We start from the raw sequence: 24,098 nt of genomic DNA, 5'->3' as shown, positions 1-24,098 counted from the left end.
GAAAGGTCAAGGTCACCTCACACTTGTGATGTCTGTCCCATTCTTGTTACGCCATAACTTTGGAACGCCTTGGGGAAATTTCTCCAAATATAGTACAAACATCGCCTGAGATTCCAGGATGACCTGGAAACATTTTGAAGGTGAAAAGTCAAGGTCAGTGTGACAGACACACAGGAGTTGCTATTTTTTTTATTTTTTATATTCCACAATTAAAACATGATGTATTTGTATTGATCCGCAAGAGATTCATTTACAGGCACCACTTACTAAGCAGTGTTTAGTAAGACTCACTATACAGTACATTGACTCTCCTACGTAGCACAAATTTCAAGTTGTCCACATTATTACCCACAGAAATGTGCACGCCATGTTCATTAAAGCTGCCTGAATGTACTGCACGTGGATCATCAGTGTTAATCTGCAAACATCTATGCTTGATTTTTGGCAGGGAGAGAACCAAAGTTGTTCGTGCGAGCGTTACATTTTTAGTTCAACATTTATGCCCAGAATGGTCTGGTCCATCTGTGATGATCCAGCTAGTGAAATAAGTCTCAACGTAGTCCCAAGTTTTGGACTATGTTGGCACGCCCGCTGATGAGATGTTTGGTACGTGTTGAGTCCTCCTCTGCGTTCAGGCTCTGTGGTGTTCGTGAGCTTTCCCTGACTCACATCTGTGAGGATAAATAATGCCATATTCCGCTTTGTGCTTCTGCTGCGAACAATCGGCAACTGCGTCTCGGTTTTGTCACCTTGAAAGCTACAGCTGGAGGGGGGGGGGGGGAGCAGAGCCCTGCTGTCACTCAGGAAATGTAGCTCCTATTTCAGGCTCGCATAATGTCGTGGATTGGGTCTTACACTTCTGATTATTAACTTTTTTTGCATCGAAGAGCAATCTTCCAACACATAACCGCAATGCACCTCTGTGTCAGTTATCCTCAGACTGATGCAAAAAAATTAAAATAGCTTGAAAGGCGACGAGCAGCTGCCTGCCATGTTTTAGTGTGAAGCAAAGGTTCAGGTTTATCAGGAGGAGTGACTTTGTCATGCAGCACTGACTGTCACCTCATCGAGTGAGGACTGTGGCAGATGTTGCTTTGCTTGTAGGTTTGTAATATGTAAACTGGGCTGACTGACAGATATTTCCCTTATGTGTATGCTGGGCATCAACAAAAAGGAAGATCCTCACAAGCACCCACACACCTATCACATAAGTAAAGGGAATGAGACGTACTGTACGTGTGATACTAACCAATTTTGAGCAGCTCACGAGTCCACAGCTTCCTCTTTTCTGCTGCGTGTTGCCAAACATCAATTTTTATGGGAAGTGTTCTTCACAAATTGAGCTCTCTTACCAGGAACAGTGTTTGCATTTATTTCATCATATAATTACTGAGAATTAGTCACCTGATTGTGCCCAATTTTTAAACTCAAGGGGCTTGTAAAGGAAATCTCAGGAGTGAGTGTAAACACCAATCAGAAACAAAGAACAATTTCCTCATAATTCTTCAGCTCGTAGTCAAGAGAGCTCACAATCATGTAGGGGTGTGTAGAAGAGGAGCGTAGGCACGTTAGATTGGTTCTGTAAATTTCATAATTTCCTGAAGTTTAATTGCTCTTTTCTATTGAAGTATGCCATATGCATATTAATGCTACCGGCTGCAACTCTGTTGTTTTGGCTAGCTGTTAAGCTAAATGGAATCAGATCCTTGTTAACAGGGGAGGTGGCATGTTAAAGACAGGACCTACAACACAGACAAGGCAATGATTTTTACTTCAAAGTGATCAGTCAGTAGGAAGTGGTGTGCTAATCACTTAATTAATAGGCGGTACATTAGGAGACTCACTGCACCGGCAGTGTTAGTTGAATACAAATACACGTACGAGTGGGTGTGCAAAGGGTTTAACTGTGTCTTAGCGTAGACCAGACCAAGGTGTCCTTGTAATGTGGTCTCAGTCCACACAGTTTCAAAAAATCTGCTCTTGATTTCACAACAGATTAACATTCGGGACTCCTAATGAGTCTGTTCGAACGTGACATGTGTAGAAGTCCTTAATGAGCTCTGTCTAATAATTGTCGTCATGTGTGCGGCGTATTACAGCAAAGACAGAATCTATTTACTCAGTAGCAGCAGCTGTTGGGCTTTATCTTTATCCTGCTTCATCCTGTTAAGAGAAGCAAACTTTTTTCACTTACTTTAGAAGCATATCTCTGTTCTCAAAAACAAAGAAACACAACTGCTATATGTTCATTGATCTGGCAAAGCCAGAACACGTATAATGTGCATTCCTTTCCAATCCTTCTAAATCTCTTTATGCATCCGTCGGTAACAAACAGCTCAATACAAGTAGAGCACATAAATCTTCATAGTGCTGCTCCTGAGCATAGCACTCAAGACTGAGATGCAGCTCGGAATGGCACAGCATCTGCAGCAAACTAGCATGACATGCCACATAAATACAGCAGCAACCGAGAGAAGGAGCTGCTGTCCCTGCATGGGCGTCAGAGGACGGGGGAGGGGGCCATCCACCCGTGGACATCAGGCCCCTGGCCCACAGGTGTAATTGAGATCAAAATCAAGGTTAAAGATGGTTATGTTGCACGGTAGAGTGTGATCTGGCTGCACTAATGTTGCCGTGACTACTGAGTATTCATGAGTTGAAACCTCCACGTTGACTGATGTCACGGCTGTCAGACCCCATAGCAAGAGGGTCTTTAGAGACTCTCACCGATATATCAAAGTGAATGACGGAACACGACTTCATAGCCATTAAAAACAAGGCAATAATAATTTTATTACCCTCATTTTACTTAAAAAGTTATGTGTCAAGACTAAAAGGAAATTAATTCCATCCAGCATAGGGTTCTTGTTCCTTCAAGAACAAGCGGGAAAGACAAACGACCCCACGTATGCAGACGCAGTGTAGCAGCCCAGGCAAGAACTGGCAAGTTGGGCAATCTTGTTGTCTTTGATGATGTCATTATATATGACAACTTGATAATGACTGAGGATTCTGGAGTGTTGGCATGACAAAGTAGATGAGTTGTAGATAAGACAACATGGGTCTGCATGCTAAGCAGTTCATTTTACTGAGTATTGTTCCGAGCGTCTGTGCTTTGAAAAATATGTAAAAGCATCAGCGTCAGGTAAGTAGATTACGTAACAGTGATGATGATGATGATGATGACGATTACATAAATGTTTATCCGATACTGAAAGGAAAAAGGAAAAATGTTCATGTGACTGACATGACGGTAAACTCAGTAACACGGACAGTAGACATGTTTGCATTAACATGGCGATGCCTTTTAGCTGGGAAATGTTTCGTGGGTATGTGACAGGTGTGAGGTATCTCCAAGGTTAAGGTAAAGAATTACCAGCTAAGTTCTCAAATGTCCTGGCATTTACTTGGTGAGAAGTTCACCTTAAGTGTCTTTGACATTTAAAGCAGGTTCTACGTTGCTAGTCAGTGATGCTCCTGAAGGTCACCACGCTGGGCTAATAAATCAGTTGATTATATGTCAGGGACGAGGTGTGTTTTTTCTCTTGTAGGGATCATGCCAAGCAACAACGAGCAACCAGCAACTGAGAAGCAACAATTAAACTGTGTGAACTAACTGGAGTCGTGCAAAGGTTTCTTTGTAGCTGGAGAAGTGCACAAAGGAGAGCTTTAATAGTGACAACAACACATTAGCGGGAGCAGCTTCATACATGCTCAACATGCGTTGAGGCCAGCTAATGAGTGTGTATCAGCAGGTCTGCAGGGTCCACAGCTGAGCACAGCATTTTCATTAGAACCTTTGGATCAAGGTAGCACGATGAAGTTGTGTGCAGCTCTGTGAACCATTCTTCAGTGTGTTCAGCAGTTCCAGCTGAAGCATCATACGTCCTGTATGCAGTAAAAAAAGAAGACAAAAAGAAGAAGTGGCTATTGCTTCATGTCTAAGCAGATGTCTTTGCATTACACTGACACATGCCAGCAGCAATTCAAATGAATTCGGTCAGCAATTTCACTTCCACGTAAGAAAACGAGGTTTTATGTTTATTAAATTTCCTTATTCTGATTTTGGCTCAGAGTTTGACTGGAAAATTGGCACTCCTGCCTGTATCAGCTTAATGTCAAGCTGGAAGAGAAGTAGTTAGCTTAGCTTAGCATAAAGAATGCCAGCAGGCAAGATAAAAGCCAGACTGTCTCTGTGTAAAGGAAAATAAATAAATAAATAAATAAATAATGCTAATGAACAACTTTTATCTTGTCACTTCTATCTGATAAAAAGGGAAGTGTAGTTTCATGGGGATTGTATGTGATTTCTCAGCCACTGACACTTTTCCATTCCAACTTCCTTTGAATCTTTTTCTCATTGGGCCTTTTTTCCTTACCAAAAACGCTGCAAGAATGCAATAACTTTAAAAAAGTTTTTTTTTATTTCCCAGGGAAGATTTTCATGAGGTTTTCTTCAATCTTAGAACATTAAATGTAATTAGAATTGTTCTCTTTCTTTGTCACATCGAAAACATCAAGACGTCGTCCAGAAACATTATCCTCCATTCCACATTGCAGTTGCAGAGAACACTTGATTCATTTTCAACATAATATGGAGGCTACTCAAATATATGTCATCAATTATGTGACAAAGAAAATGTTCGTGCCAGTACGTCAACATCTGTGTCTCCTTCTCTGGACCAGCTGTGGTTTTAGCAATCAAGCAGCCTGCAAGACATTCTGTTGATCTTTGGTTATAGGATTAATATGTAAATATATTGGTTTAATGCAGAAAAAAAGCTCTCCTAATGTCTGGAAATGCAGCTGCCTCCCTCTCCGACTCCAGCACGAGCCCACTATGTCTCAATAACCTTCAAAGTATCCCTGCTCCATATCTGCCATCCGCATTCTGCACGCATCCACAGACCGCGTGACAAACGCTCTGAAATGTTGAACTCTAAATTCCCTCTCTATTCATTTGTAGTGGAGCTCATCACCAGATTAAGTTTAATTCCAAAATGAGATATCCGCCATTTTAAAAGATGCTGCACTCCCCAATTGCAAAACTATCGCTTGCCTGGAAGCAACACAGATTATCACTGAATGTATGAGCTGAGATGGATACCATCATTCCCTGTCTACAATTCTTCTACCAGATTAACATTCTAAGAATGAAGCTTTTCTCATCATGAAGGGTTTTGATTTTGGACCAGGTCTAATGACCTCAAAAGACTTCTATTTGTGTCATGCAAGTTTCGGATGTCAGTGTGGGTTTCTTTTGAGCATTTGGTGACGATGTCAAAATCAAAGTTAAAAAAAAAAGAAAGAAAAAAGGCATGTCTTTAATTTTAATGTGGAATATCTCCTCTGAATTTTTAAAGCTGTGGAAAGTGTAAATTATTGAAGCCCCTGTTGTGGCATTTAGACCCAAATAAACATGAGACCGTCCTCCTAAGAGGAGCTGCAGCGCAGATAAAGCAAATACCCACTCGCTCACATCCATGTGACAAGGACCTCTAGCGGCAGTAGGAATTATTGCCCTCCATCTGGGGCAAAAGAGACACTCCATAATTTGCTAGAGAGAGCTGCTCGCTTCACATGGATCCCAGAGTGATGACTACAGTCTTTACTTAACACTAAAGCAACACTGTGCAGAATTTAGTAGCAGTGAGGCTTCAGCTCGTGCCTTTGCTTCGATGATGATGAGGACCCATTTTCTCTTGCATGAAATAAGTATGAGCAACCGTTTATCTGAATGTGGGTCTCAAACACAAAATGGTTAGTCAGCACCAGTAACCGCTTGTTCCTCTTCCTTTTTTTTTTTCTTTCATCCTACAACTGGTGAAGTCACACCACGCGTTCCAGCTGCCACTCCAGCGTATAAATGGGAAAGGCCCTCTCGAAGGGTTGCATAAGGTTGCAGCTCTGCAGGCTGTGAGGATGGAAACCCTGTTACAGCCTGTGTGATGGGCGAATTCTGAATGAACCAAAACACAACAGTTCTTTGGTAGCGGTGGATATATGCTACCTTTAAAATAATAACAAATATCATCTTGTCTTTCTATCAGTAGCAATACTTCTTACGTCCTACACACTGTTCCTTTAACAAACCTTAGCCAAAGAAAGAGATGTGTAACTGATCTTTCATGTCTTTGGAATGTCCCGCCAGAGAAGACTTGTGTGAGGTTCTAGAGGTCAAATGATAAAATGGGATTTAACATTGTGACGTGACATTTGTGGAAAATCAAATCAGGCATCATCAAAGACACCGTTTAGCAGTATTACTGTATTCATTAGTGGACTTCCAAAGCATATAGCAGGGATTTATTCGAGTATATTGCTCACCAGCACTGAATACCATACAGAGTTTTGCAACCATCTCCCATACCAACAATTACTGTTGAGAAATCAACACTAATGCTAGATATTAAAAATGGCTGCCTGCAGGGTCTTTTGGCCAGATTCACCCCAGTGATTTCTGTCTTCTCTGTTTTCCTCTCTCCTGCAGAGGTGCCTCCCTCTGGGATGTCCAAGAATGGATACTTCTTTCAAGAAATGGGTGAGTCTGAGTCACCGCCAGGATGGATGGATTCAGAGTACACTTGCAACACCCTCCTCTCTCACATGCTTCTTCCAGAAAAAAACGTTTCTTCGACTCATTTGCCTGCAAACATGACAACAAAATATTGAGCACTTTGAGTTTACATCGGATGTGAAAATGGAAATGGAACAGTCCTGATTTATACACTGAAAATAAAAACTATAAACTTCAGTCTGATACCCTGAAAGGTTTTGACTTTAACTTTTGTCTGAATCCAGAAAATGTCATCATATCAGAATGAGAAGCTTTTTTCCGTCGGAGCTGAGTGCGGCTGGTTAGATTTCTCATCTCGTCACCACCACCATCTCCAGGTTTCCTCTGGATTCATTTTCTCATTTTTATTTGTCCCTCCACAACTTCCTCAAACTGGCAGTCACTGGTGTGTCTGACTTGCTCTCCCTGGGTTTATTTTCCTTACTCACAGTCTCTGCTGCTCTGCATGTAATTTGTTGAGGGAGAAGGTAGGAGCGCTTGTCCTGATGCGGCTGATGTCCCACATGACAATGCGACAAAATGGTTGTCGTTTAGAAAATAGATGCTGTGCAGGTATGAATCAATATTAATACATCGTGCTGCTCTACAGTACACTGCATTTACAAACAGAGCAACCAATCACAAGCATGCATGAGACCCATTCATGTCCACACCACTACGATTCCTGAGCAGGAACCACATGGAGACTCTTGATACTGATACTTCACCCACGACAACAGCATTGTCCTGTTCCGACCATTCGTCACTATAATGCAAGACAAGTCATCCACAATACATCACCACATCTGTGTCATGAGAGAAGAAAACATCCCTAAAAAGGAAAAAAGCAGGAATGATGTATTTATTAACTGTATTGTTATATCAGTTTATCTCTTTAGCCACTGGCCAACAGAGCCGCTAACACATGCTAACTCCTAAATTCCATCAGACAGGAGCGTGCCGCAGCAGCTGGAGCCGGTCAGTGTAATCAATGCTGGTGATTCCACCAGAAGTGCTGCGATAGATTGGTGCGTCCCAGAAGCGTCTCAACGCTCCACTTTACAAAGAATACTTTTCTTTGTTTGGCAAAAGGTGTGCAAAGTTGCACAGACCAGATCAAGCCGGAGAGGACGTCCCCGCACAAATGGTAAACTGTGTTCAGACAATTATTAAAATATAGCACTGTGTGCAGGCTCCCGATGGCGACAAGCGACAGAAGAGGACACACCATAACCACGCCCTCTAAGTGCAGGACAATAAAACAACATAAAACAAGAGACAACGAGCAAACCAGCAGAATTAGAGCAAGCTGACAAAACCAGGTGGGCACACCACATCACATCGGAGACACTGCCAGTGGGCCTTCCAGCTGTGTGGCAGAAGAAAGTAAGCTGCATCCCCTGGGAAGGTGATGGAGACCCAGTGGAAACATCTGGCTTTTTCCCACAATGGGAGCAGGTTTAATCTGCATTCACTCTTAGGTTAAATGACCCTGCGGTACATGCGGGCGCTTCATGATCTTGGCTCTGATCGAAATAGATGGAAAACAAAGAGCAGTTGAGACCCAGCTATCAACAATATGGAGGCATTGAAGGCTTGTTGTCTCCACCGGTATCTTCCATGACATTTTGTCTTCTAAGACACAAATTCTGCCAGTCTGTGTTCAGGCAGCTGTGCTCTCTAATGTCATTCAATCACAGTCGAGTGAGACAAAACAGACACAAAAAAACTAGCCAGACACTCTGTGTTAATACAGCTACCAAAGCCCAAAATACTCATCTCTGGTACGAGTTGGACACCTTTCACTTTTTTTTCTGGTGAGTTCCCGCTGTTGATCGTGATGCAACGCCTCATCTAGCCACAATTGGAACGGCAGCTGGCTTTTGGTCTGCAAGACCCAAAGATATAAAATGCACATGCACAGTAAACAACCTGTCCACAAAATGTTAGAATTGCTCAGAATCTATTAATAATGCCAGATGTTCATAAATTATTAATATTTGGGCACTGGCATATCGGACGTTTTGCAGTATATTACAGTATCACTATTTACTGCCACCCCTGGTTATGATGATATGAGCGCTGGAGGTATATTTGTATGTGAATGCTGCCGATGATGTGTGTTGTGCTGTACATCCAGTGAAAGATGGATGTTGAAGATTAGAGCTGCAGCACAGAAACAGAAAACTCTCAGCTCGCACACCCCACTGCATTTGGATATAAATAATGAACTTTTTTCCGGCTGTTATGATAACTGCGGTTTCATTACCTTCAAGCCAAGGAGAGGCACCCAATTAGTATGTGCAGCACCAGCAGTCAGGACAGAATATGCTTGCATTGGAGCTCCCTGTCTCCCCCAGCCAATTATTCCCCTCCTGAAGCACACCAATTCACTCAGCAGATTTACAGAGGGCCCCCTGCTGCAAGTGAACATAACGTAAAATCTTTATTAGGCAACCTTTTATCAGAATATAAATGCACTTACATTATTGTTGGCAACTAGGCATTATTCACAATTTTCTACTTAAAGGTTCGTTAGTGAGGGTTGCTCTGCAGACTTAGAATATCATGACATGAAACATATGTTGTTATGGTAATTGCACCTGTTCCACTTGTGTTATTAAGTTTTTTGAAGGCCACATAATTAATCATCATAAAATAACAATCTCAATTCACCAACGAAAAAAATGAATCCAGAAGAAAACGTAGTTAATGGTGGTGAGAAGATGAGGAATCATAACAAACCCACTGAGCTGGTGTTGATAAAACCTTCACAGTCTGTGGTGTGGAAATGTTTTTGGGCTGAAAATCCTAATCACATACAGTGTGAGCAGTGTGTGTGTGTGTGTGTGTGTGTGTGTGTGTGTGTGTTTACACGTATGCTCTTGTCATTCTAACTGAAATTATTCTGATTCAAGATTTTGGATCAGTTCTTTACATGTGATTCGATCTAAGATGCACGTCACCCGTCCGGTTTTGTTGTGGGCCTCAACTCAAGATGGATATCTAATGTTATTTTTTTATTCTTTTTTTTTTTATTATTGTTGTGTTGTTAATCAATTCATCTGCTTGACTGACATTACTTGAATATAAGCAAATATAAGTTACAGAAGCTGTGTTGAAAGATGAACTCACCAGAAATGCTAGGGTTAGCTTCAACATAGGGTTATATTATATGCAGGAGTTTCCCAATGACATGATTCTCCTTCTTAGTCCACGTCAACTCCATCGTCAGTCACTTCTGAGAGTGCCTCGCTCGCCTTTTACTTTTCCAATGATGTCATGAAACGGAAAGTTCCCATGTTGGGCCAACATGGGAATGGTTCAGTCTTCTTTCTGGTCTTCTGTCTAGACATTTAGGGCTGTTGAAGACTGAATTGACAACGAGCTCTCAGAACAATTTTGATGGACAAACACCACCACACATATTTCAAAACAGAGGTCGTTTGCATGGTGGAGGTCTTTTTATTCCAATTGTGGTGTTCATGTTGGGGATTTTTATTTTGTTTTGACTTTTAAACCAATTACAATCCGGATATTGGGGTACATGTAAATCTACCTCGTTTTTGCACAAAGCATCAGCACCCCAGGGTAGCTCAACAAATCTCCAGTATATAACCACCTTTAACGTCTCCTCAGTGATGAAGCTGGAAAGGCCAATGAACGTTATACTGAACAAAGCCGTCATGTTTACAGTTGATGTTAACATGTCAATCAACCAGCAAGAGTTCCACTCACCCTGGGTTTTGTCTTTGCAAGGTTCAACCTCTGTTGTCTGCCAACAGCCAGGCGGGGACTAATGATGAATCTTGTTGTTGCGCAAGTTTGAACACAGGTTGGTGTTGTCCTTGTGCGATGTCAGCATGAATGATAGTGAACGCAGTAAGATGTCATGGTGGTGAAAGACTAATGTGTCTGTTTGTTTCCTAGCAGAGTGTCACAAAAACGACTGATATTTGGTGGAAATGCGCTGCTAATTCTCTCCATTGCAGTGGGAGTGTGACGGCAACAGGACTGAAGTCAGTTGGAAGTTTGATCAGGCTAATCGTCACAAAGGTGTCAGATGCTTTCAGAAATGTCTCAAGGATAGTTCGTGTGCACACTGAAACTCCAGAATCATCAGAATTCAGAAATGATCCAAGCTCGCTATTGTTTTTGGTTGCCGTGGGTATCTTCCTGTGGCAGCCATATTGGATTATTGAGAGATTCTTGCAGAATCACGAGTACCTCTTACATGCCTGGATAGATTCTGTGCAGGATGATATTTGATTGTTTCACTGGCGACTGTAGAGGGACACAGAACAACGTGTTCATGTGCAGATTATCTACTTGAATAAATCCATTAATCCTTTGCTCTATGAAATGGTAGAAAATAGTGAAACACGTTGAAGCTCAAGGTGATACCTTCATACCTCACAACAACAATTTTCATCTGTGAAAGACATTAAGAAAGGAAAAATCCTTTCTAAGGCTGAAACCTTGCAATTGAAAAGTTAAACTACAGAATGTTTTTTCACCTTGAAAAATGACTTTTCTTACCTATAAAATGTTAAATCACCCAACTATTTCAGCTCCCTCGTGGTTAGAGGAATTAATGTCAATTTACTGGCAAAATACAATCATCGTCTTAATCTCTAATGAGTTTTAAAACATACTGTTTTTGCATGCAATTCCCAGAGCAAGAAGGATGAAAGTATTGCTGTAAGCAGGTGATTGAAGGAGCCCCTTCAATCATTTAGTGTTTTCATATCAAACATGCGCTTCATTCGACATGTTTCACTCTGGTATGTGTTGGTCAGTGAGGAGGAACTTTCAATAAAATCGTCCCTGTTCCTGAAGGGTGAATTGCATATTTCCAGTTTCATTTAGAAGGAGGAATAGAATGTTTTCAACAATATAAATAAGTAATCAACATTCAAGGGCTAATACTCAGTTTTTTGGAGGGAAGTCGTGGTTTCCTCCCCCTGTTCAACAGTGGCTGCTGTCTCCCAAGGTGATTTGAAAGTCAGACCCTAGCCAGTGAGTCTGAGGCACAGAGGGACGCATGTGAGGCGACGACACAGCCAGGTTCAAATAATGTCAAGTGCCGAGGGATGATTCCAATGCAAGACAAACTGAATGAACTGAAATTGGAGCCTCCTTATAGATAAGGTCAGCAGATAAAGAGCAGGAGTTTGATATTGTCCCCGTCGCATCAAGGCGATCACTGGATATTTGGGAGCCCACTAGTTACTGCTGTAGGATTGGAATTAAGGGGCTGCTGTGTCGGGGAGAATTGGATGAGTCATACAAACAAGCTCTCGGCTGGCTCCTGCACTGCTTTCTCCCATACAAAATCATTACCATCCTCACCAGAAAGACCACAACAAACCGCTAGAACCCTGCGTCAGAATACTGGTCGCATCCAAACAAAAGCTGCATCTCTGCAGGTTTCTTTGGATGTTTCTGTCATTCTTGCATGCTTACTGCCGCTTATACCTAATTATGAACAAATGGAACTCATGATTCTCTCCCAGATTAATCAGTTTTATCAATGACAGCATCTGTTTGTGCCGCTATCACTTGCATCTAAATGCTCTTATTCTTCTGTCACCTTGAAATCAAGTCAGCCACTGCCGAAAACCCTTTCGATCTCTACGAGCATGTTAATGAAAGGCGCTGGTTTAAGTTCTTCGTTTTTCCTGTTTCTAAATGTGTAGAGATGAAGGTATCAGAGAAGTCTTCTGGAAGTACGCTTGGCAAAAGGCTTCTAGTTTGTTACAGCCGCTGAAAGATTTCCTGGTTTTGGTATTTCATGGTCAGCACCTGTACATTTCTGGGCATTGAACTTTCGGTTAGAAAAAAAAGGAGGCATTATATATTGGCCCTGGGAAATCAGGATGGGCGTTGTGTTATTTGGGGGCGATGTGTTATTTATTGACATTTCACTGACCAAATGATAAATCCCTTAATCCAGAAAGTGATTGATAGATTACTGGATAATGAAAATGACCATCAGTTGCTCTCTTACGAATAAAAAGAAAGACAGTGTTACTGATGTAGCTGTACTTGTGTGTGTAGTTGGCGCTCCTGACATATTTCAGGTGAAACTAAAGCAATATTTACATACAACTATTTACATGCGTTTACATGCACCAGGTGGCTCATGCAAAGAGACGTGTCTTTATAAAGTAATTGACTGTTTTGTGAAAAACGCACACTGTCGTTGAGTTGGTAGTTTCAGAGCCCACAATGGCTCCTCCAACTGTCTTGATGAGAAAAGATTCCAAGGCTTCTTGATGGAAAATGTCTTTAGTCTCCCCCTTGAGTTGTGACCCCGGTGGCTGAAATGCTATATTGTGTGATTTGAAACAGAGGACAACCTAAAATGATCACACACATGATCGATATTATATATCAGATAATTACTGACAGATCAAATGTATGCGTGGACTTCACATTACACCGGTAGCACACGGAGGAGGTCATTCGAATTTGCTCAACCTGACACGTTTTATTTGTGATGACTTTGCAGCGTGAATCACTTTTTCCGGCAGCATGTAGATCAAATCAATATTTTTTACAATTTGACACTGGTTTCTAAGCAGTTTCCTCCTTTTCAAACATGCATGGAAAGTCCCATCATTTGGCAGCTTCACACTCCACACCACCGCCGCTACAATGAAGTGGTTTAAATATACTTCTTGGTATTTAGTACTGAAAGCCTTCATACGGACCAGTAAAATCATATAAAGTGACTACCGACTGGACTTAAATGCTTTAAGCCCATTTTGTCTTTGGATGACAGTACTGTGATAGAAATGAGTTTGCTGCCCTGCCTGGTAGTCGGTGACGTCCAAGACGTGACCCTGTGCTGTTGTGTCCCCAGAGCAGCGGGAGGCGGAGCAGGAGGAGGGCAGCGAGGGCCGAGAGGAGGGACAGGACTCGCCGATCGCCTGCGGAGATGACATCCACCTCTATGACAACCAGATCAGCCCTGGGCCAGGTCAGTACAGTGAGAGGGAGAGATAACGGGGATCAGGAGGAGGAAGAAAGCTTGCGGAAAAGAGAACTAGAAAGAGATGGAAAAAGTGCAGGAAACTGTGCCAGTGCAATAATGAACCCTTTACCAATCTTTCAAATAACACCTATCTGGGGTCCAGACGAAGTAAAATGCATTCTGTTCTTCATCAGTTTGAAATACAGGTATGGTTGTGTCTCCTTTGAAAGGGGACAGTCTAGGACTTGGCAAATGGACGGTCGGGTTCTTTTGTACTTTCTCCACTGTTGGACTGCAGCTGCCTGCCAGTGATGTCCGATGAGGAGAATTTAAGCAGGATGATGTGTTCTCCTGCCCGTTCACATTTCCAGTACCAGCTGCTCTGCATGTTTATCTCTTCATTCGTCTTAACTACTTGATTGGACCAGTTCAAAAACATTGCTCCACCACCTCGCTGATGTATTTTTGTGAATCATTTTTAAACGCTTCGTGACACAGCTCTGCCATGATATCCACCTGGAGGACTGTGGCATCTCCTGAATAATAATTAGTACAGTTGATCAGCCACGAAACAATAGTGATCTGCTGCTGCATGCACAAGTGTGAATGGACCCAGTGAGAGGAGCCTCTCCCAGCCTCTGTCCCAGTCAGAACACTGCTAAAGTGGAGAATTTGGAATCATTACAACATGTCTACAAATACTGCATATGAGCCTGGAGAGAGTTGTGGTTCCAGACTCTGTGTATATGTTTGTTGGATGCTACTTCTCCAAAGGGATCATACACATTTAGTGTTCTTGTGTGTATTTTTAGCAGCAGGACAGTGTATGAGTCTTGTGTGTGTGTGTGCGTGTGTGCGTGCGTGCGTGCGTGCGTGCGTGCGTGCGTGTTTGCATCATTATATTGATGTAACATGTCACCGGTGTCAAAGTATGACTCACTGATGTCTAATATTTGCTATTTAAGGCTCGGGGAAAAAAACCAAACAAAACCAAAAAAACAACCTCTCAGTAGTTGTTGATAAAGGATGCCAGGACTGTGTGGTCGGGCTTGATGTTTGCCCGGCATCATCAAGCTCCACCTACTTCTGTGCAAAAATCGCTAACAGAAAAAGAGACGTTAAATAAGCAGCTTTGTTCTGACTTTCACTCAGTCAAAGTATATTTTTCATGTCACATCAGCTCTCCGTGGTTTGTGAATAGCTGCCTCTCTGAGTAAGCCTCTGCGAGTCAATAGTCTCCCTGGCTGTTCAGCTGTGGGATCAATACTTCCATTTATGCACCTCTGTCTTTTTGGAGATGTTTTATATCATAACACGAAGCACAATCTTCAAAGGGATCTGCATTAAATATCAGATCTCCAAAACATCATTCAAGAAGAAAGAGAAAGAAAAGTCCTCCGAAACGCGTCGAGCAACTTCAGACTAATTCCTGTGGAGGTCTTCCAGAGCCTCATGGCAGGTGTTGCCTTGACAGACAGCTCCTCAGCTGCAGGTGCAGATGATTTTGACCCCATTGCCAGAAACCCCATGGGTCAACAGGTTACCGTTGCCACAGCAACAGTCACAGGTGCACCTAGGGGAAAGAGAGAGAGAGAGAGAGAGAGAGAGAGAGAGAAAGATTCCTGCTGGCTTTAAATGTGACAGGCGACCATGTCACTCGGGCTGATTCTCCATACATAGTAACACTTAACACTCTCTTGTCAGAAGCCCAGGCCTCTGACAAGAGAGCTGCAGTGGTACGAACGGGAACAAGTCAGATGAATAAAACATTCAAAACTCTCTCATTCATGTTGGACCACTGCTATCGATACATGAGGGCTAAGCTGAAAGTGTTGGATGGTAATGTCGTTGTGGTTCCTCATGGTATCTCCACCCCCAGATGGACCTTTCGTGGGGGTCTGCTAATTGTTTCGGTGCCACTTGTTTGTTTGACTGTTTGCAGGATTAATCGGGAGGAAGATTTTCTCCAGACTTGGTGGAGCAGTTTCACATGAGGCAGGGAAGAAATCTGAACTGTTGGGGAAGATCAATTTAATATAGCTTGAAACTGTAGTTCTTTTACATTTGGCTCGGCTGATCTCATGACTTCACATCACTCTGGCAGATGTGCACGCTCCCTGAATGCCCTCTAACTCCTATTTTGTTGCGGTGCATTCAAAGCAGTGGTTAGCACTGTCGCCTCACAGCAAGAAGGTTCTGGGATGGAATCAGAAGCCTGGCTGTGGCCTCAGCTCAGATTTGTATGTTCAGCTAGTGCCTACATGGGTTCTGTCTGGGGGCTCCAGCTTCCTCCCACACACCAAAAACACACTCCTAAGGTTAACAGGAGACTCTCAATTTCCTGTCAGCGTGACTGGTTGTCTGTCTCTATATGCGAGCCCTCTGATGGACTGGCAGGATAACCTGTATGGACGATGGATGGATGGATGAATTGCTCTTTAATACTGAGTATTCTTCTGATCATTAGAGTCATTAAATCGTTCAGTTGATGATGTAGTGTATGTGTTATGAATGAAGGTAGGCGGAGAATGCGATGGAGAAGATGTTTCCTGTTGGATTAGGTGAACGACAGAAACACCTGGTTAATTCATAGAGAAAGGACAGAGGTATCTTGACTTGAAGACAACACACAGGCATCGAATTACACACTGGATTAACATTCATGAGCAAGAGCCAATATGACATGCAGCTATCAGCGTTTGTCATTTTAACCAACATCTCTAAATGGGAAATACCAACCCGCAGGATCGGCTGGGGATATCTCTCTTAATTATTCATCGATCTGCTTTAAGAAATAAACAAATCACCCAGGCTTTAGCTAAAATCAATGTGGAATACTTAAAATCACAATAATTGAATTGGATCAGCACAACTGTTTGCCTGCCAGGGCTGAAAAGTTCAAACAAGTGCTGACGGGACAACTACAATTAGTGGTTCTGCTGTTGCTAATATTCATTAAGTTCAGTACAGGGTTACGAAGAAAGACTTGAATGTTCCACATCCTATCATAATATTGAATTAAATTAAGAACTTGAAAACATCCCCCAAAAAAAACCCCTCTCTCGTGTTGAATTTTGTTAACCACTACCAAGTAGGAGCGGACGACACCGGTAAATCTGATGGAATGTATTGTTTTATGTGTAAGAATTCGAAAAAATATCTCATAATTTAATAAAACCCGAGCCGCTGCAGCACCAGCATCCGCACCGTCAAGTTGGAGGTGCCTCTCCCACCCACTCACTCCCCAGAACCAGGTCAAGTTGAGGCTGGGAGCTGCTCTCAGGGAGACGGGGGCGGTGGCTGCTGCTAGCCGGCTGCTTAGACAACGAAGCAGGTGGGCGAGTGATGTGCATGTTTAGAGTCAGTTGCAGGGCATAGTTGTTGCGTGGTTGTGCGTTTATGAGAGTGGCACCAGATGTAACGACTTTCCTCACTGATGTGTCTGCAAACTGGGCATGGGACCTATTTGTTTGGCACCTTTTGTGTTACTTGTAAAACGTGAAAAAAGAAGAAAACTAAATTATTACAGAGCAGAGGGGACACAGACATATGGAACATGTCTCTTGGTTTGGTTTCTTTCTTATTTCTTAGGTTGTAAATAACTTTTGGCTGTATTTTCACCCTAGAACTTTCTAGGCCTCGTGGTAGGCGGATGATAGGGGTGTGCGTTGTCATTTCCCCAAATGAAGTGTTGTCGTATCACCTGTACGACACCACTGATTTTAGAGAACCTGTGACTTATGAAACTGAAGACATTGAATATTTGTCGCTTCATTTTTGCACTTTGTGGACGGTCCCTTGCAGAGATCATTTTGGGATAAGTCACATTATCGCTTCATCTCTATCCTACCACCATAGCAGAAATGCACCCTTAATGTTTTAATAACATTTTGCTCGTGACTTATGAATCCTGAAAAACAGAGTTTGTCAATTTGTTTGAAATTTTACAGAACTTGCAGCGGTTTCGTGCAGCGTTGCACCATTTGCCCTGACAGTTGGCTCAGTTTACAAAATATATATCGTCCCAAATATGATCTCTCCAGGAGGATTTATATTCAATCTGAATAAATGTTCTTTGGTCTCAGCGCGATGGGACAGTGTAAGTCTCAATCCCTGACATTATAGTTGGGTTATAAATTTGAGAGGCCTGCGTGAGGAATGAATGGAATGAAAGGTCGAGTCTATCATTACATCAAACTCCTGCTCAGCAGCATTCATCTCATCTCAGGTTTGTTTGTTTACCAGCTGGTGATGTCATCGGCTGCTCAGCCAGTCAGGAGCAGCGACAGAAGGAGGCAGGCAAAAAAAGGACATCCGAGACGCTCCCAAACGCAACGACCGCTTGAATATTTGACGATATTTAGCATATCTAAAAAGGTGTTTCGGCCTGAGTCACTGTAGCTGGAGCACCTTACATGGCTGCTCGCTGCTCTGTAGAGGACAGGTGAAATGTTGGTGTGTCCAAGTACAGTGACTGTAAAAGCTTCTTCTTCTCTGGGTCTGTACAATAACAGTGATCCACTGTGAGAGCTGAAGCGTAAACTCGTCCTCACACAGCCGTAATATGTGCGCCCTGGACGCTGTCATGGAGTAGGATTCTCACTTGCAGGTGCAGCGTGTTTGTCATGCCCAGCAGTGGCTGATTCTTCATTATTCATTGACAGACAGTACAGCTGATGATTGCTGCTGCTGCTGCTGCTGCTGCTGCTGTGTTTTTGTTTTGATTCCAGCCCCCCCGCCCCAGTCTATTTGTCACATACATTTTATTCCAGCGCCATTAGTAGTGTGAGCCTGTTTCTGCTTTTAATTCATGCCACAAATGATGACGTTATTTTGTTATTCCACATCGCCGGGCCACTGTGGAGAATGTCGGCCCTACTCCACCATATCAAATCAATGTAAGACTCTGAACAGGGCTTTTAATCACATCCTGTCTGGCTTAATAAGCAGTGGTTTGGAAAAGCAAATAGCTCCGCGATCAGATCCAGAGACAGCAGCTCCCACCTAAATGTAATTTCAAAAACATCTGTCTGCTATAATTAATCCATTTCCCTCTCTATACTTAACAGCGATGACTTTCATGAGAGAATGTAGTCATGCTTCGGAGGCCTTTATATTTCTGGGACAGTATTCAATCTTGACCTTCATGATATTGTGCCTCTTGGATATTTAATGGCACCAAAGATACATTTTATAATGGCTTCCAATATTTGAGTCATTTAAAGATTAATGTAGCAAATACATGTTCAGCCTCCAAAGTGCTGCAGCCGTTTTCTTTTTACTACATTGGCAGCAGCAGCAGCATCCAGAGGAAATTAAGATTCATCTTTGAAACACACGAGCAGATACTGTGTGTTTGACCCTGTAACATCCGCCGCCGCTGCTCCATCCGCTGAAGCCTGCTGATCGCTTCTGCACTGCCACTGAAGAACAGTTTCACAGATGCGTATGAAACTTTCCACATTTTCAGTATAGTCCAAGCTAGGGCGCTATTTTTTTTTTTCTGGTTGCTTCTGATAATTTAACAGAGAAGAGGATCTGACAAGAAAAAGGAGAGGAGCTGATGGGGGAAATGAAAAACAGACACAGGTGAGAGTGCAAACAGGTGACACACGGAGGGAACTAAAACATGTGGAACATGTGGAAGTGCTGGTCACAAAACAAGAAGTAACTACACGGAGTCTAAAGAGAGCAGAAGAAGCTGTGAGTCTTGAGTAAGTCCACAACGACCGGTTTCACAATTGAACATTGAATACAAAACCGAAAATGCCGCTCGTCCGAACAGGACTTTGACAACATGGTTTTAGCTATTATTCTCTCTTCAGAGAACTTTGTCATAAAGCTGTCAAAGGCTCTCCATAAATAGAATTGATTTCATGATTACATTTCTGCCAGGGCTGGGCTCGCTTCCATTTTAGTTCAATCAATCTGGCTGAATATTGAAGAGGCGAAGTCACGAGGAAGGACAGGCCTCTGTCCCACTAGAAACTTGAGTCTGAGTCAGGCCAAGGTGGTTACTTGACCTTGACTTTGTTGAGTCTGCTAAGTTTCAGGGCGTCGAGAACACCAACCATTTAAAGCCTTGTTTGGAACAAGTGAATGAAGCTGAATGCAGAACGTTCTTCATTGTTTCGCACTGATGGATTTCACAATTTAAGGATGAGAAATCTGCCCTAAACCAATAGAGATGTCTGGGCGAAGGGTTGGTGCATTTGCTTGAGACAACTCAATATTAATCTGATCCTAAAACTTTCTATGCATAATGATTGTTCCATTTTTCACAACTCACTCAAAGATGTCTGATTCTTTTCCTTGTTATACTCAAGGGCGGATATTTCATTTTCCTGTCGGGGACACAATAAACAGAACAATGTCTCGAGCAATTTCTAAAAAGGACACTAAAGGTGTCACCAGAAGTATGAAACCCTTCTTCTGCCGAAATATATACATGTATATATGTATGTATGCATATATATATACATGTATATATGTATGTATGCATATATATATACTTACTGTTCAGCTGTTCTACATGATAAACTATTCAGAGTCAGAAACACACCATCATTACACAGTTGTTTCCATCATCATATTTTGATGCACATGAATCCTGAAAACAGGAGGTGAAGCCCGTCTTCTGAATCTGCTCTGATGCATCTGAGGCGTCTTCCTGGACATTCCCAAACTTTGTCCTTGTCTCTGGACAGCATGCAGATCGGTGGATTCAAGTTGGCACCAAACAACACATTGCATCTCGCCCAGCTGAAAGTAATTCCTCAAGAGCCTCCTCCAGTTTTTCCCGTTCATGAACCAAGTAACCTGTCTGTTGCAACTGTGCATAACACTGGTTGTACCGCCATCTTGTGAAGGAACTCTGCATTCTGTAGGCTAGTTCACTCCCTCCAAAGCAACCAACGTAGCCAATTCCAACGTTGCTCAAGATTTGCTTGACAATCAAATGGAAACAAGACTACTGAATGGTCTGAATTTGAATTGGTGAATCCCTGCTTCAATAATGGGAGCAAAACAAGCCATTTTTCTTCACGGTCAGACCAAGTATTTTTTATTTCCAAACATGAAAAAAAAAAAAAAAACAATAAAAAAAATCCAAGGTTCTCTCTGTCAAACAAAGCATTTAATGAAACATATTTTGATATTCTAAATGCCTTTCACTGTGGCTGTCACACTGCCGAACCCAGTTCAAGGACACGGTTACAAGGTTGCCTCATCCTCACCACTCAGGAACTATAATGACGGAAATAATACACTTACTTTATAATACATGTGGCTGACTGAATATAATCAACAGTGATAATGTCACATTTGTCAAATAAGAAACCATGAAGGGAAACAAGCCAGTGTCACATTTAAACACTTCCTCCCCCTAAACCTTTAATTCTCCAGGATTACGTTAAGACACACAGTATATTGAGACTATTAGAAGGAGGTGATCATTGGGAGCGAGGTAATCTTATATGAATATATGAATATCTCCTTACAGCTGCAGCCTGACAGCAATTAGAGCAGCAGCTTCCTGTCTTCCCTCTGGGAGCAGATCAGCCGAGTCGTGTGCTTTTTGATTGTGGAGCTTTGATGAACCAAATCCAGTGCACCCGACACGTGCCCCCTGCCACAGCCTTGTCATCGAGCCGCTAGACTTTCTTCCTCCATACCTGCAGGGTTTTATGATTGTTAGGTGTTTGGTGTGGTGATCAAAGGCACCCCCCCCCCCCTTTTCTGCAGTCTTACAATCCTCCTCACTTGTGGCTCCTTTATTGATATTATGGTTTCCTGGGTGTTTCTATTGGCTTGTGAAAGGAGGGTTTTCTTGCTGTTCCGTTGCTGGAGGGACGAGCGGAGCACTGATTGATTTCCAGACGGAGCTGACACAGTGCATCATGCAGCGCAGAAGAGGAAAGCCCATGGTAACCTAATAACGTTCTCCCCACGGTAAACGCCGATAACTGCATTATGTAACGGCAGTGGCGCGCTGTTTTATGGGAGTCAGCAGGGTACTGACTCTGTGCTAGTTAAGGGACCCTTAGTCCCTGTATTGTTTCCTTCCATAAAAGGTTATTCCTTCTTTTACTCTCTCCGACACTGGGAAAATCCAGACCTTTGTACTTTATCTGAGCGCTCGCCTGAGCTCCTGAGACGTGTGTATTAAAGCCTTATCAACGGAGAACTTGCAATCCCTGTTCAATGAGAGCATTTAGAGACATGCCTCTTGACATTTTCATCACTGTTAGAAAAAGGGTCTCGGGCTCCTTTTCTCCACTGGCTAAGTGCTTGTTACTTGTGATCTTTAATTCAGAATTTACTTCATCTGTAATGAATGTTTTGTTAAAAATGTCTGCAAATGCCAATCCGGCACAATATTAATGCCATGGTGGAGTATATTTGCAATAAAATCTTCATAAGAATTGTATTTATTCAACAATAAAGTATTTTGTAAGAAGATTTGTTGTACTGGAAGTTATTAGGGAGCACGGCATCGGTGGGGCTTGACAGATTTTGCCCTTTTGTACTGAAAAGTAAATGTTATTGAGTTTCGGAAGATGAATTTGGCAAGATGATATTTTATATAGGTCTATGTACAAACTGGATGGATTAATATAATCACCCTGATTAACGATACCTGCTATAGCTGTAAGTACACTCTGTCCACCTGCTTGTCTTTTTATTTTTTTGGTGGTTGTTTTGTAAAGAATTGAGTCGATGGGAACATGAAAAAAAAGTGGAGTTCATTATAAATAGCTCAATATTCAGAGGCATTTTGTGTCCATCTTCGCTCTCAGCTCTGATAACTGCACTGAACTTTACAGCCTCCTGCAAGCTGCATGTGTGTGACTCTTACTGTCGTATTACTGTAATCAGTCAATACTGAAACGTCATGAACTGCAATATAAATATGTTTTATCACACTAAGTTTCTCGTGCTCTGCCTTGCATTTCAGTGTAATAACCACGCCAAAAAAAAAGGAGATATGTTATTTAGTTGACAAACAAAGCAAACAGGAATCCTGCTTCAGGATGATTTACTGCAAACTCTGACTCTCCCTGGTTTGTGTTCTCCCCAGATTCTGACGACTCCGGCTGTGTATTACTGAACACATCAAGACGGGTAAGCTTACGTTTTCATTGGATTAGATTCAATGCAATAATACTGATTCAATTAAATGATTTTGTTTCTTTAAGGAACTTGGAACATTGTGAGTAATGAAAAGAGCCATTTATCAAACTAATAGGGCCCAACTTCAAATTGCTCTGTAAATGACAAGATATAAACTATAAACTCCCAAATCTGGAACAGATAATAAAGAGAAAATCTAAAGCATCATTTATTTTAATCACTTGAGGTCAACAATTAGTTCTAATTCTGGTGCCACCATCATTTAAACCTAGCGAGTCAAATCAATGCCTGCATCAACACCAGAGCCAGCCAGTGGAATGAATAGCTGGCTGAGGGGCTAACAACTAATTTGACTTGTACAGTAGTTCTTCTCAAAGTAAAGTGGACTGAAAGCTCAACAGAATTTTAAATCTCTACGACTCTAACTATGTGTTTGCCAGTAACCAAGTCTTCCAGTACGGTGGAAGATTACATCATTACATCAAGACATGTCAGGATAAGGATTTCTTTCCTTGAGACATTTAATATTGATCATCGTCTAATACCAAGTGCAGAGCCACTGCTTTTTGTTGCATATGGTACACAGCCTGCAGCTCCACTGTGCAAAGTTGACGTATGCTGAGGTTTGTTAAACCAATCCAGTTTATGTAAGATATCCTTGACAAGTGAATAGCTCTGTTGTCGTTCTGAATATCTCCTGTCAAACTGCTGTCTGCTGCGGTTTATCTGTTCATCCCACTCCACTTTTTTGCTTGCTCACATTGTTTCATGTGAGGGGTTTGATGTTGGGTTTTTGCAAAGGCAACAACACAGTAATGATAACTAACTTGACAGCTGGCTCTCCCACAATGCAGTAGGATCATCTTTTAAAATCTACCTGAATGATGCTGTTAGGAGATATTCACATCTCCTAACAGCACAAATTCTGCCAAGCATTTCAGGAAATTCCAATGAAGGTGATTACTTTGTTGATAACATGATTTGAGGTTTCGGGGATGTTCAAAACTCTCTGCATCTGTAAACTTAAGGCATTTACTGTTTTATTGTCCTGAAGATTTGTTCTGTTTGCCGTTTGTGTCTTTTCTACGTAATTATTTCTGTTCTATCTAGCTAATTCATTTGGTACTTCAATGAAAAGGTTGTCAGTTGTCCATTCTGCAGATCAGTTGAACACAGGATGGAAAGCTGTGACGTTTGAGTTCTGAGAGCGAGAACCAAGAACCGGTCGCACCCATTATTAAGCGTCATTAGGCAATATTCCGCAGTTCATCTGCATAGCTGCATATCTCTGCAGATAAGCTTTATTAGTCCCTGTAAAGACTCACCAGTGCTGCGTCAAGAAATGTAAGATGTGCCTGCATCCATTCAGACAGCTTGTATCAGTAAACTCGCGATTAATCGTATCTCATTGCATCACAGTGGATTTCTGTG

The 24,098-nt window shown here is 42.1% G+C and overlaps 1 protein-coding gene across 4 annotated transcripts in view; it reads left to right on the top strand.

Annotated features, from left to right (window-relative positions):
* Window positions 1–24,098, top strand: part of slc4a11 (solute carrier family 4 member 11) — a 102,095-nt gene that overhangs the window by 22,413 nt on the left and 55,584 nt on the right. For 2 of the 4 annotated variants that reach the window (XM_086182525.1, XM_086182527.1), the window contains exons 2-5: window positions 6,491–6,541; window positions 10,316–10,391; window positions 13,425–13,541; window positions 22,615–22,658. In XM_086182525.1, the coding sequence (XP_086038651.1) occupies window positions 6,518–6,541; window positions 10,316–10,391; window positions 13,425–13,541; window positions 22,615–22,658 (261 nt within the window). In that variant the 5' untranslated portion in view covers window positions 6,491–6,517. The remainder of the gene's footprint in view (window positions 1–6,490; window positions 6,542–10,315; window positions 10,392–13,424; window positions 13,542–22,614; window positions 22,659–24,098) is intronic. The other 2 variants (XM_086182528.1, XM_086182526.1) reach the window with 1 other exon arrangement.

The sequence above is a fragment of the Aulostomus chinensis genome, chromosome 17 (assembly GCF_037954235.1).
Source record: "Aulostomus chinensis isolate RoL2024-O1b breed Wild chromosome 17, RoL_Achi_v1.0, whole genome shotgun sequence".
Classification (NCBI taxonomy): domain Eukaryota; kingdom Metazoa; phylum Chordata; class Actinopteri; order Syngnathiformes; family Aulostomidae; genus Aulostomus; species Aulostomus chinensis.
This window is presented reverse-complemented; position numbering and strand designations above follow the sequence as displayed.